At 39.1% G+C, this 14,466-nt stretch overlaps 1 protein-coding gene across 1 annotated transcript; it reads right to left on the bottom strand.

The window, feature by feature from the left end:
• Positions 1-239: 239 nt before the first annotated feature.
• On the bottom strand, positions 240-14,287 carry ppp1r14aa (protein phosphatase 1, regulatory (inhibitor) subunit 14Aa). The gene is made up of 4 exons (XM_042498562.2): positions 14,041-14,287; positions 8,602-8,682; positions 8,282-8,314; positions 240-2,025 (listed from the first exon to the last, which is right to left on the bottom strand). The coding sequence occupies exons 1-4, from the start codon at positions 14,242-14,244 to the stop codon at positions 1,843-1,845; spliced, it is 501 nt and encodes a 166-aa protein (XP_042354496.1). The 5' UTR covers positions 14,245-14,287; the 3' UTR covers positions 240-1,842.
• Between the last annotated feature and the right edge of the window lie 179 nt (positions 14,288-14,466).

Genomic DNA, 14,466 nt, shown 5'->3' with positions numbered 1-14,466 from the left:
GATGATGATGATGATGATGACCGAAGATGTTTCATCATTAGCTTGAGTTTAATTATATTAAACATGTAGATTTCAGGGGCCCCACAGATAATGATCACTTCAAATGTTTTTTATATCCTTTTGGTCTGAGATGTTATATTGGATGACATGAACTTGTACAGTACAGGTGAACCTAACAAGCATCCTTCTCAAACTTCAGATGAAATGCCAAGAACGTTATAGCCCATTAAACATGCACCTACAGTGAAAGAACTAAATTTATTAGAAATTCTTACAAAGAACTTGTGTCTCTTTGCAAAATCCAAAGTTAGTGAATGTACAAACAAAACTGAAAATGTAGTAACGACACATCTAAAAAACAGAGGGGGTGAAACATCACTATTAAAACTGAATATTAAAAATCTACAGTATGTAAGCAATGCAACAGGATTATTTCCAGTGTTACATCATTCTGGCATGTTGGATCTATCTCCATTTCCTGTAATCATGACAATAAATAACACTCAGGATCTCCATTACCTAACATGTTAAATAAGTCATATATGTGCATCTAATCTGGCAGTTTTATTTGAAAAGTTGCTCATGTGTTGAGTGGACGGTGGGACACATTGGTCTGAAACATCGGTTCAGACAGTGATGTGTGATAGGATTAGTTTAAATCAAGAGAGGTGTATTCTAGGTTTAGTTGATCCTGCTTTCTTTTGCCTTCTTTCATCAGATACTTTATCAGTTAGTACCACAAACCTGCATCCAACTATGGAAACTGTGGTGATAACAGTAAGAGTCAGATAATGAAAGCCTTTTCCAGTCGAGTTAAAGTCAAAGTCAGAGGTTGCAAATAAAGTATTTATCAAATTACTTAGTGGAAAAGTATTTTTCTATGATGTCATGTGCTACATGGCATCTCAAGTGTCTTTCCTTCTAAATTATCTGAAGAGTTGTGAATGTATTTCCATATTAATCATTGAGATATTACAGTGGAGGATCAGGACTATGTTAAAGAAAAACCCCCAAAGATTTTGGGTAAAAAAAAAAAAAAAAAGTCATAATATTGCAAAGATAAAGTTGCAATTCCAAGCAAAAAGTCATTATATTGTGAGGGTAAAAAACTCCCTATTTTTTTAAGAACAAAAGTCTGAATATGACGAGATTAATCTCAGAAATTGACAAGGGAAAAAAGTCATACTATTGTGAGATTAAATTTATAATTTCATGAAAAATTAAATCACAGATTAAGACTGGAGAATCGGATAGTATCGTATAAAAAGTGGCAAAGTATGAATAAACAATCAGAATTGATGGATGGATGAACAAATGGTAAAATGTTGAAAATATAAAAAAAAGAGGAAATTATGGACAGGGGATTTTACCATATTACCCAATTCTCTGGTCATAATAGTTAACTTTTTTCTCATAAAATTACGAGTTTCATCTCAAAATATTACAACTTTTTTTCTCATGTATGTACGATTTTAACTCTGCAATATTATGACTTCATACTTAGAAATGTAAGATTTTTTTTCTCATAATATTATGAATTTATTCTCAAAATCTAATTTTCCTGTCTTTATTATGGATCTCTGTTGTGAGATATGACACGAAAAGTTATTTCTTTGAAAAGTCTGACATTTTAGGAAAAGGCTGTGTTTTTATGGTGGGAGATGTGCCAGACTCTTTCTTGGCCAGGAGCAGTGAATTCCTGGAGTCTTGTAACCAAAAGACACTCAAGATGTGACTTCTTAATTAGTGAGTTTAAGAGTAGAGTAGAGTCTTTCTTTGCCTTTCATAGTCCAACAGACACTTGTTTCATGTCATGACGTCGTGTCTTGGTTGGAGGGGTGGTCAGAGGGTCTGGTTTTGGCCTCGGGTGTGGTGGGAGTGATGGTGCTGCTGCGGGTTGTTGAAGTGGTAGGGCTCATGGCGGTAGGGGTTGTGGCAGATGATGGGATGCTCGATGCCTTCGCTCTGCAGCTCCTCCTGCTTCTGAACTCCCTCCAGCTTTGACACCAGCTCTCTGATGAAGGTCTGGGGAGGAGCACCCCACCAACAACAGGTGTCACATGAAGCAGAGATGAAATACAATGTTACAATAAAGTGTTTGAATAGTTCTTTGACATCCTTCTATCTCACATCAATAAGCCACACTGTTATACTAGGTGAAATCTTCCTTCATTCCCATGTACACACTGCAGTCTATTTTCACTGGACCATCAAATCTGACTCGGAAAAAAAGAGAGCCTTAATCATTATCCACTGAAACCTTGAGCAAATTAGCTTGATTTCTTTCAAAAACATAGGAAGACAGCAATGAGCAATGAAAGAACAAATTATCCGAAAATAAGACAAAACACACACAACTAACAAACAAGGAAATACCAACAAAAGGTCCATAAAAATAATAATTCTGTAAAAAAAAAAAAATCAATGTAATTATAATACTTTTATAAAAAAAATATTTTGCTTCTTTTATCTTTTCCCCAGACATTTTTTTCAAGCATTTTAAGCATAATTTTCTTAATCTACTAATTTCTTGCAATTAGTGGGACATTTCTAACTAAGTTGCTCATTGCCATTTCCCCATATTTTTTTAAAGAAATCAAATGTGCTCAGGGTTCAAAGTTTTAAAGATTTGTGAAATGTATCTGAAAGAAGCACAAGGTTTCAAAGAGTTGAAGTGTTGTGAAGTGAAGTGTTTACTCATTTTCCACCCCTCTTGTTGAGTGTTTTCAGTGTTTCTATGTCCATAGATGGAAAAAGGCCTCAGAGAGTAGCAGGGTCCCCCAGAGGAGGACCGCACAGCCACCGAGGAGGAAGTTCCCACTCTCTCTCTACTGTTCTGCATTTTAATGTGTTGCTTATGTTAAAATAAAATACCCCTTTCCCACCAGAATTAGTTTTTTTCAGACACGGGTAAACCTGCAAAATACTGTATTCCCACTGTCAGTAACCATCACACGAGTCTGCCTTTCGATCAGCTGTTATGTGTGTGGGGGGGGTAGTTTGTTTGTGTGTCAGAGACAGGAAGGAGAACAGGTAAACAGAAGACAGCAGCAGGAACAGAGGTCTTTAAATAACTAAGGAATATAAAAATAGAAGAAACCACTGAAAAGTTTTTAGTCTCTCCTTCAAACTCGGTGCAGACTTATTTGGAATAATTTTTTAGTGCTGCTTAGGAGGAAACAGATGGTAATTTTAAGTAAAATTAGTGACGCCACGTCATTGCATCTCGCCAGTTAAAGAGCTGAAATTAGCGCATTCACCCGGGTGTTGGGTTCCCATCAGTGCCGGTCGGAGCTGGAGGCAATAAAACCTGTGTCTACTGCAGAGTCATTTGACCCGGGTGTGAATGGCAATCGTACGTATTCCCTTTGAATTAAAAAGCCAGACGTTAGCGGGTGTTAGTGGGTTTTCTGTGCAGTGGGAATAAGGTAATTGTTGAGTCTGATGAGGATCCAGATATAGTGTGTTATGGGAACAGTGCAAGTTGGTGGGTGAAACAGGCAGCCAAAGTCTTTAATAAACACTGACTGTAAACATTTGTTTGACTCTGGATTCATGTAGGTTTGTTTCCCTTTTGTAGACATCTACATCTAACCCAGCAGAGAAAGTTACAGGTATGCAGCCCTCTGTTGAGTTTCACTATGTTTGTGCCTTTGGGTGCATATTTGGGTAGCATAATGTGGCATATTTCTAGGATACCAAGTTGCAAGCAGCTATGTTGGTTTATGAACCAGTTTGTTTTCATTCACACTGCCCAAACAAATGCTAACACCCGCTAACATCTGGCTTTTTAATGCAATGGGAATGCGTACAATTGGCATTCACACCCAGTTCAAATGATTCTGCAGTAAAAAACTGGTTTTATTGTCTCCGGCTTCGATTGGCAATGAAGTAAGCAGCAGTAATTGAAGCTCGTTAACTGGCGAGATGCAATGTCATGCCATCACTAATTACTGTCTGGGTCCTCCTAGGCAGCACTAAAACACTGATTCAAATATATCTGCACCGAGTTTGAAAGGGGGACTCTATAAGTAAGAGATAAATAACGAGGAAAAACCACTGAAAAGTTTTCAATTACCTCTGTTGCTGCTGCTATCTGCAGTATACCTGTTCTTTTGCCTGTCCATGACGTCACACCAACTCACCAACACACACACACACACACACACACACACACACACACACACACACACACACACACACACACACACACACACACAAGCTGAGAGAAAGTCCGACTTGTTCTCCAGCAGTAAATGTGGCAGTGGGAATACAGACATTTAGCGGGTTTACCCGTGTTTAAAAAAACCCACATGCACCCGCCAATTGCGGTGGGAATGTATTCTTTTCATACAAGCTGAGTTATGCCCTTCTAACGCTCTTCCAATGAGAGTCCTCATTCTGTAGAAAAATACAATCCAAAGTTTGTTTGGTGTTAAAATAACATCTCAGCAGTTTGAGACAGACAAACCAATCAAAGTGTGTTCTAATGTTACAGTCTCATTAGTATGAAATCCCCGTTTTAAGCCTCAGGGCCAGTGGTAGCTGCTCCTCAAATTTGGCACAAACATTGACATGGACTCAACTATGTAGTGATTAAAATGTGGTGGTCAATGGTCAAAGTCACTGTGACCTCACAAAACATTTTTTGGCCATAACTCAAGTATTCATATGCTAATCATGACAACATTTCACGCAAATATCTAACAGGGCAGTGGTTCCAAACTGGTGGGAATTGTTCCAAAAGTGGGTCACCGGTCCGCTCTAAATGAACCACAAGTGACTTGTGAACATGTCAAGTCTGTAAAAAAACACACTTTATTTTGAAGTTATAGCAAATTTCCAGCACAGAGCTTCTAATTTTAAGTGCCTTTTCTGTTAATTCATGCAAAATGTCTTATTTTATTACCACATATATTGTGACTGGATAGGGGTTTCTCTGCATGTATGTTTATGATGTGAATGTGTTTCTCACATAAAAGTGTCTGTCGGAGGGGCATACAGTCACTTATTGAATAGTCGCTCTGATGATGTGTGTGAAGCTTCCCTGTTTTCACAGACATGGATATGAACTGTAACAGGCAACTTTGTGGAGGCAACTTGTGTTACTGATATTGACAGCAGCTCATCATGGAAACAGAAACTGTTCTTTAAAGACTTAAGCTTTGGAAGATGCCCACTGAATCTGATAACTACACTCTGAAGCCTCATATTATCTTCAGATAAACTTTGGGATACTGTCTTGTACAGAACAAAGACTGAATTTTGGAACATTAGTACAGGAAGCATGTTAGAAGGTGTTCTTTGAATGTCCATTACATACAAGAGGAATGATTACAGTAAGCAAGAAATGTTTCAGTGTCCATTTGGACATCCAAGAAATAAATATGAACCTGTCTTTAATGATGCTCCTGCTCAGAGTCCCATAAATTAAGTATGAGCGTTCAAAATCTCAAGATTGGCTGGGTATTCCAATACCCACACTACCACACTATGCAGTATGGCAAAGATTTAATATGTTCCAATGCACAGTATGCCAGATGCATTATGTCAAAAACACCACGATGTCCTACTGCATCCGCTTAGATTTTGCAGTATGTAAAGCAAGCATGCTATTTTGGCTATTCTTACCCACAACCCTCTGCACAGCAGAAGATACATCACACTAAGACGCAAACAGATGACAGCCTACTGCTGTCAGAGGACACAATGATGGATGACAGGTATACAAGTGACCAGCCAGATGGTAATAACAGGAATATGAACTGTTTAAGTGAACAAAATTATCATAAAGATGACCAACAACAAAAAACTACAATAACTGTGATAGAGAAATGTATGTGCAGGCTAATGTTGTTGTACCGAATAATAGAATCCACCATGTATGCAGTTATAACTTAAAGGAAAAACATTGCAAAATAATAACAGCAAAGCTCTCCGGGTTTATATATCTGGTGAACTCGGCAATGTTTTCTCGCTCACACTGGCCTGTCACATAAAGGCAATTAAAGCCAGAATAAAATAATCTTAAAAAAAAAAAAAATGGACGTGAGTGTTATGAAGAAGTAGTGTGTCCCGATTGCGTGACTGCATACAACAGTACATATTCTGTAAGAGCAGCGGCAGTATCTACTATAAGTAAAAACAAAAATGATGTGTTTCAGAACGCACCCTGAATGTCAGTTTGTGAGGCCGTGATTGGATGAAGAGATTCAGCTGGTCAAAGGGGAGGAGCTTAGAGGCAGGGCAGGTTATATAAGGGCTGGGTGCGTGCTGTTTGTTTGAGACTATGCTGCCACACCAGTAAACTGTTTGTATAAATCCTTTGTGCTGCCACCACTATGTTTACCTGAAATTGTTGTGCCAAATTGTTTGAGTCAAATTTTTGTTTAACCCTTTGAAACCTGGATCAACGTGATCGATCACTCTTCCTGTGTTGCTTTCAAACGTCTTTTACAAGTATTATAAGCTTTGAACCATGAACAAATTTGTTTGTTTTTTACAAAATATGGGGAAAAGTAACAATGAGCAACTTGGCAAGAAAAGTTCCGCAAATTGCAAGAAATTTGTATTTTTGGAAAAATGTATTTTTAAAAAAGGCTGTGGAAAAATGTCCAAAAAACTATATATATTATTATTATTATTATATAATTAGGAATATTTCACAGAAAACCTTTTTAGGTCATTTCCTTGTTTGTTTTTCACTTTTTTAAATAATTTAGGTTATTTAAAAGTTATTTTCTAGATTTTCTAGATTTTGTGTCATTTCCTTTGTATTTGCTCACTGCTTTCTTCTCATGTTTTGGAAAGAAATCAAGCCAAACTGCTAACTTTTCAAACATTCCAAAGGGTTATATCCTATTATTGTCTAAATGTTAAGCATCTTACTTTAATGTGTGTATGTGACTCAAACAGATCATGATGTACTGTTTTGGAGTTGTGTAATATGCCAACCTGTGAGATTAATTCAAACCCAATAGGTAAGGCAACTTGTTTAGATTTAGCATGAAATATACTGTATTTGTTTTCCTGTATTTACCTGTGTTTTCTATGAACAGCACCCTGATAAAGGCTTTGGATTCTATGTATAGAAAGTGGATGCATTAAGTGTCAGCTGTTCATTCTTCTAAGTTATGGTATGTTTAATTACTGTACAGAGAAAATAATGCGTTCATCCATCTCCCCTAAATTCTCCTGCAATAAATGCTTCAATGGCTCTTGGATGCTTGTGTTTGACTGTGCACTCCGGCTAGAAGTTCTACAGCCCAGTCAGCCTCATACTCCCTCATCAAGCAGTATTAAAGTCCTTTTTTTGTCTGAATAAGAAAAGCAGCAGCTGACCCTCCCTGCTATTTTGCCTGTGTTTGCATTGACCAGGCTACAGTGAGGCCAAAGCTCCAGTCCAGAAAGACTCTTTGTTTCAGGCTTAAAAGGAGAAGAAAAAGACAAGAGAGCACAGAAAGCCATTGTTGAAGCCTGTGGAGTGACCATGGGATGAGGTGTCAGAAGCTGCAGCTTCACTCTGAGTGCATGTGACCAGGGTCTGTGCATGTGTGTGTTTGTGTGTGTGTGTGTGTGTGTGTGTGTGTGTGTGTGTGTGTGTGTGATAACGTGGTTTTTTATACATCAGCTAACCCACTAAATATAGGCAATAGGCTGTATTCCACAAGATGAACACACCGTTGCATCGGGTCTGCCTTACTGTCAGCTTTTGTGTGTGCGTGTGTGTGTGTGTGTGTGTGTGTGTTTCTGTGTAACTTGTTTTGTTGATGTGTCCATGCGATGTCAGAGACAACCAGAACAGGTAAAAAGTATAAAAAGAAGACAGCAGGAAGAACAGAGTTTGTTTCTTCTCTCCGTATCTCTTACTTATTTAGTCTCAGTTTCAAACTCATTGTAGACTAACTTGGAATAATGTTTGAGTGCTGCTTAGGAAGAGACGGATGGTAATTAGAGACAGCGAGTCATTGCATCTCGCTGGTTGAGGAGATAAAATTATCGCATTCACCTGCGTGTTGTTCTCCCATCAATGCTGATCGCAGCCTGAGGTGATAAAAACCCGTGTCTACTGCAGAGTCATTTGACCCAGATGTGAATGGTGATCATACGCATTCTCATTGAATTAAAATGCCAGATGTTAGCAGGTATTAGCAGGATTTTTGTGCAGTGGGAATGAGGCTTGAGTGTGTGCATGTAGGTATGCCGTAAGTTTGCATATGGTATGTATGCATCATCATGACTTTTCCTGGGTTGGAAATATAATTTTCAAGTTCAAACATACCCCTGTGTTGTTCCTGCACTTTCCAAGAAGCTCCTGCCAAGAAAAGGGGGATCATGTTGTAACAATCCAGCCACATAATCATATATAATCTTTACAATATTCTACCATAAACATTACAGCGTTTCCCCTAAAAATCTCATTCAGTGTAGAAAGTAATTTGAGTGACTCTCTGAATCTGAATTTGACCATCTTGGTACAGAAACTCTCTCATCATGAGGTAGAAAGAAACCATTAATATGAATCATTAATAAAATTCTCTCTGCTTCTGCTTAATCAGCAGCATCCTCTACAGTATGACACACACACGCAAGGCATGTTACCTGTAACTTTTTGACTCGCTCCTCATCATTAGGCAGGTCAATCAGGTCATCAATGTTTACCTCATCTGGCATATCACCTTCCTGATGGAGACACATGATGAAAACACACACACACACACACACACACTATGTTAATGAATCACCATAGACATTTTAAACACACATTTATTAATATCATTTGTTATTATTATGTTGCAGAAAACAACTGTGAAATTGAATGGCAAACATTCATTCATTCATTCATTCATTTTCTGCAACCACTTGTCCTCGTAAGGGTCGCGGGGGGGCTGGAGCCAATCCCAGCTGTCATCGGGCAGAAGGCGGGTTACACCCTGGACAGCTCGCCAGACTATCGCAGGGCCGACACATATAGACAGACAACCTTGCACACTCACAGTCACACCTAAGGGCAATTTAGAGTCACCAATCAACCTGAGCCACATGTCTTTGAACTGTGGGAGGAAGCCGGAGACCCCGGAGAGAACCCACGCAGACACGGGGAGAACATGCAAACTCCGCACAGAAGGGCCCCCGCCCACGGATTGAACCCCTTTCCAACCGGGATTTGAAACAGGGACCCTCTTGCTGTGAGGCAACAGTGCTAACCACGACGCCAACGTGCCGCCCAGCAAACATAATATTGTTATTAATTATGGGGGAAAATCGATAAAGGATAGTATTGAAATATTTTTGCTCACCAATATTTTATCGATAAACAAATCACCAAGTAGGATCTTTTTTAATAAATGATTAATATTACAAATACAAATTTACTTTGTGTAACCTACTACAATAAATAAAAATCAATTGCTTTTCAGATCCACTAAATACAATTTATACATACACATATACAACATATTACAACGTGTAGTATCATGATAATATCGTATCATGAGGCCTCTGGTGGTTCTCACCCCTATGAGCCTAACATGTCATTTGCCTGTTTTTTGTGTTGTTTTTTTTTTTTTACCAATAAAGAGTGTTAGTACCATGTCAGTGACCTGATGTCAAAAATATATGAAAAAGTACATTCTTTTGTCTTTGTATGTTGTCCGGTTCAGGAGGAATGAAACCACTTGTGCGGAAATCAATTCAAAATGGCCACCTAATGAATCCCATGAGCCATTAGTTGTTCTTGGCAACATGAAAAATTCTTATCTAGACAGCCTTAGGGTCCTAAAAAACCTGATTACAAAAAAAAAGCCATGCGGGTTCATGGAAATCTGTTCCTCCTGCTAGACTAGATGAACCTCTTGAACCTTCCCCATAAAGTCCTGCATATGTCCTCAAGTATTTCCCAAAGTTTCCACATACAGTTATTCCAGTCCACCATGAAGACTCACTGTGGGCCATATCACACACTTATAGTAACTCAAATATTCAAACCCACAAGATTAATTTTTAAGTGGCATCATTTCTTAAAATGGAAAATTCTAGATGTCTTGTATGTTCTCCTGAAATTTAGCCTGTTATATCTGGTATTGTTTGAAACCTTTGGGTCCTTAAAGGAGTAGTTCAATATGCATTTCGATTCACAGTCACTTGACCAACTGTTAGCATGAAAAGACTGAGAGTCTACAGCAATGCCAGATGCACCGGGAGAATACACTTGAGCTATATGCTTATCTCACGGTCAGCATGCTCACAGTGCCAGCATGCTGATGTGTTGCAGGCCGTAATGTTAAACATGTCAGGTGAGCTGCAGTTCACAAGTATCCATTCACAAGTATTGCTATAGTGAATGCATTAATAATGTGAGTCAAATGATAATTTATCTTATTATTATTATTATTTGTTAAATGCCATGCAGAGCTGTATCAGCTTCTTTTATTATTCCTCGATACATAAAATATCATCTAACAACCAACATCAAACTGTTCATTTACTATGTCAACAATATCCTGTTTCAGCTGTTCTGTGAATCTACGCCAACAAACTGAACAGTTTTTTCAAATATGATAATGCTAGCTGATAGGTCTGGGGATCAAAGTGATTAATTTTCTCTGGGCACTGTGTTGATTAAAAACCAAAAATATTAAGCTCATGGTGGTACAAGAGAAGAAGTCAGATGATCACCAAAGGTCAGCCGGATTTATCGTCTGGGCACGATGGATATCTGCACATCATTTTGTGTTAATCCATCCAGTGACTGTAGGGGCTAATCATTCAATTCATGAACTTAACAAGCTAAACGGATGAGAGGAGAAATGTCTTAAAACTCAAGCAAGTCCAGTTACCCTCGATAAAGCACCTGTATTCACCTTGACCTGGATGACTGAGAATCTTCACTAACAATCTGTCCAATAGATGTTGAAATATTATGCAATATACACTGCTGGTGGTGCGAGAGGAAAACTCACATGCTCACCAATGTCATCATCCAGGGGCGACCTCTAGCTCACCTGGTGTGTGCCCCATATTTAGACCTAGGACATGGTTCAGCAACCTTTACTATCAAAAGAGCCATTTCTGGCCCAAAACAAAAAAAAATCTCTCTGGAGCTGCAGGTAACACAACACATATAGTCAAACTAGCCTATCAATATTATTAATGGGTCTACATGAGCATTCATTAATATGTTTTACCACTATTTATTATTTTTTGTTACATTAATTTTGCAGTGTTGGTGGTAAAAATTAAAAGATCTATCCATGCACTGTTGTTAGTGCCTCTATGCACTAATAACTTCTCCATTTTCCTCTGAGACTTCTCCTATCTTGGATTTGGAATCCATAGCTAGTCAGGCCTTTTTGATCCAGGACCGCCCACCATTTTTGAAATTTGGCAAAATTTAGCAGAAAAGACACCAAGGTCACAGAAATAGATTCATATTTTAGTTAATGAAATACATTTTCATATTCTGTGTACAGGCTACATATTTTTGCAATTGAAAAATTGAATGAAAATTTTAAAAAATAATCGCCATTCATTTCCATATAATTTTTAGTCAGAGACACAGGAGCCACCGGAGTGGGGCAAAAGAGCCGCATGTGGCTCTAGAGCCTCAGGTTGCCTACCCCTGACCTAGGACATTAAGTCTAAGGAAAGCAGAGAGTTTTTGACCCAGACCAGTGGCAGACTCACATGGACCTTGTATCCAGAGACTTGATTTTTATGTCATACTGAAGCAGCAAATAGTTCTTTTGATAATTGTGAATATGATCTGATGTTTGAATCTGTTTTGTTTTAAAATCACCCTAATGATTACATCACTACTCACAAAAGTATCAGTTTGTTTACCCAAGTCATGTCACACACATAAACAGAGGAGCTGGTGGACTGTGGAGTTGGAGTCTGTTCTAAACAGTTCTTTAGAGTATCTTCCTGTAAGGCAACGAGATATTGTGCACGTGTGAACCATGTGTTAAATGTAACTGAAGACTTTGGATTCTAAAGTCTGCACACATTGAACATATCTATCATCTGCATGTTTGGACTCTGAGAGCTGAATAGAAACAATGTTCACATAATACTGTAACAGAGGCTTGTTCTGTTTGAACAATCAGCCATTGTTTGAGTCGAGCAGGATGAAAGGGACAGTCTCATCGACCCGTCCACACCACTGCACTGACACACACACACACACACACACACACACACACGACTCCAGTTCCACAGCCCACCAGCCCCTCTGTTTATGTGTGTGACATGACTTGGTTCAACAAAATGGCACTTGTGTGAGTAGTTATGTAATCATCTTGGGCAATAAAACAACAAAACAGATTTAAACATCAAATCATATTCAGATTTTTACATTGCATGAGATGTTCACTTGGACGTCACATTCAGGTGGAAGGTTCATGTTGAGCGTTTGTGTTCTTGCTTACAGCAGAGATAATTTTTTTACAGTGTGGTTCAGAGGGTTATTGCTGCCTTCATGTGATGTCATAAGGTCGGAGTTTCCAAGTTGGGTATTCATTCTCTAGTCTTACAACCACTCAAAGCGCTTTCACACTGCATGTTACATTCACATATTCACACACACATTCACACACTGGGGGCCGAGGCCGCTGTACAAGGTGCCACCTGCTACTCAGTAACTATTCACACACAATCAAACTCCAATGGCATAACATCTAGAACAAGTTGGGAAAGGATACTTCGACATGTTGACTGGAGAAGCAAGGGATCGAAACGCCAATCATCTGATTAGAACCCTTTTCTGCCTAAATATGAAATGAAAAAATAAATCATTTGGGTGCAAGGTTCCTGTGAATCTGCCACTGGTTTGGGGCAGAAGCTCTCTGTGTGGCCCTGTTTGGTCATTTTAGCTTCACAGAGCTTTCTTATCACTGAGATCTGATCTGAGGTCTATTTTCTTACAATCAACATACTTGGTCTTCACAGTACAATCCTGAATTGTATGTCCTAACATGCACTCCTGTCTCCATGTGTCCTTGTGGACCCTGAGCTCCTGTCAGCAGCCTCAGTGGCCTGCAGATGTGCTTTGTTTACTTTCTCCTGGGACCTATAACAGCGCCTTCCCTCCTACGCAAGCTTCCCCTCTTCCTTTTTCACATCATTCATCCTTCTCTCAGTTCCATGCTGCCCATGTAAGGCCAGCTCTGAGAAAGATGCAGATCTGTGAGAGGGGGACAGCAGACACATCCACAGGATGTTTGGCCTTGTAAGGAGAAGTAAGCTGCCCCACCTCTCCTCCAACTGGTCACCTCATAGATTACCACAGGAGGCCTGCAGCACACTCCAGCACTGTGACAGTCTGCCATCACATCACATCACATCACATCACATCACGTCATCACTTTCTTGTTAAAATAGAATGTTTTAAAATTAACATTCAAAATGTTCTTCCTTATTTCCCACCTGTGACTGACACCTTTAAAAAATCTACACAATCTTTTAGAAAATATTTTAGATAGGCTGTTGCCTTATTGTATAATGCCACTGGTATTATGAATTTGAGTTACTTAATACTTTTACTTCACCACATTTCAGAGGGAAATTTTGTACTTTTTACTTCACGAAATTTATCTGAACATTCCGTTACTTTACAAGTTAAGATTTTTGCATTTAAAAAAAACATTGAAAGGGTTTGTATGAGTATGATGTTTTGTTATAAATTAAATTAGCAAACAGTTTACCCAGTACTGATAAGCTGATTAATCCATCAGTTGTTTCACAAATTAATTGCCATAAACACTAAAGTCTTTTCCAAAAATGTTATATAATTGTGTGTGTTTGTGTGTGTAGATGTGTGTGTACTTCCACACACACTTCTTTCTCACTTCCTCACTATACTTTCCTAAGCTACTTTTTAGTACGGTTTTCAATGCAGAAATTTAACAGAGTATCTACAGGGTGGTATCAGTACTTTTACTTTAGTAAAGCATCGGAATACTTCTTCCACCACAGTAATCCTTTTTTAAAAAGCAGAGCAGTATAAACAATCCTCTGTGGTCCGCCTGTTCATACACCCACCTGACCCAAGAACAGCCGGTCCAGACTGTCGTCGATCCACTTCTCCACGTCCAGTCGCCTCTGCAGCTCCTTCCGGTTGTACTTGACGGTAACCCGGGCATGTCTCTTCGGGATATTCCCTACGCGATCCTCCAGCAACTCCAAATGTGATGACTGAAGCTCGTCGGTTTGCTGAAGCGTCGCTCCGGTCCGGTCTGCTGCCATGTCTGCTCTGCACTGGTCTGACTGGTTCCTCGTCTTTTTCAGGTTCAGGAACATAGAGTGGCGCTGGGAGGCGGCGATACACACATGCACACGTACGCACGCACGCTTTTTTCCTCATGGGATGTTTATACACAGAGCTATCTATACACTGACATACTGATATACCACCGGCGGTTTGTAACCTAAATGTAAATACAGACAAAACCCGAGGGCTGCTGTGTA

This window comes from Plectropomus leopardus, chromosome 15 (assembly GCF_026936395.1).
Source record: "Plectropomus leopardus strain MGB_pleo_1.0 chromosome 15, ASM2693639v1, whole genome shotgun sequence".
In the NCBI taxonomy this organism is placed as follows: Eukaryota; Metazoa; Chordata; class Actinopteri; order Perciformes; family Serranidae; genus Plectropomus; species Plectropomus leopardus.
The sequence above is the reverse complement of the archived record's forward strand: the minus strand, read 5'-3'. Positions and strand labels throughout refer to the sequence as shown.

Bases quoted from the DNA above. Each gene is read 5' to 3' on its own strand.
- ppp1r14aa (XM_042498562.2), bottom strand. From the start codon at position 14,244: ATGGCAGCAGACCGGACCGGAGCGACGCTTCAGCAAACCGACGAGCTT. The intron at 8,683-14,040 runs GTGGGTGTATGA...TGTCTCCATCAG, and splicing joins ACCGGCTGTTCTTGGGTCAG to GAAGGTGATATGCCAGATGA. The intron at 2,026-8,281 runs GTATGTTTGAAC...GCTCCTCCCCAG, and splicing joins AGTGCAGGAACAACACAGGG to ACCTTCATCAGAGAGCTGGT.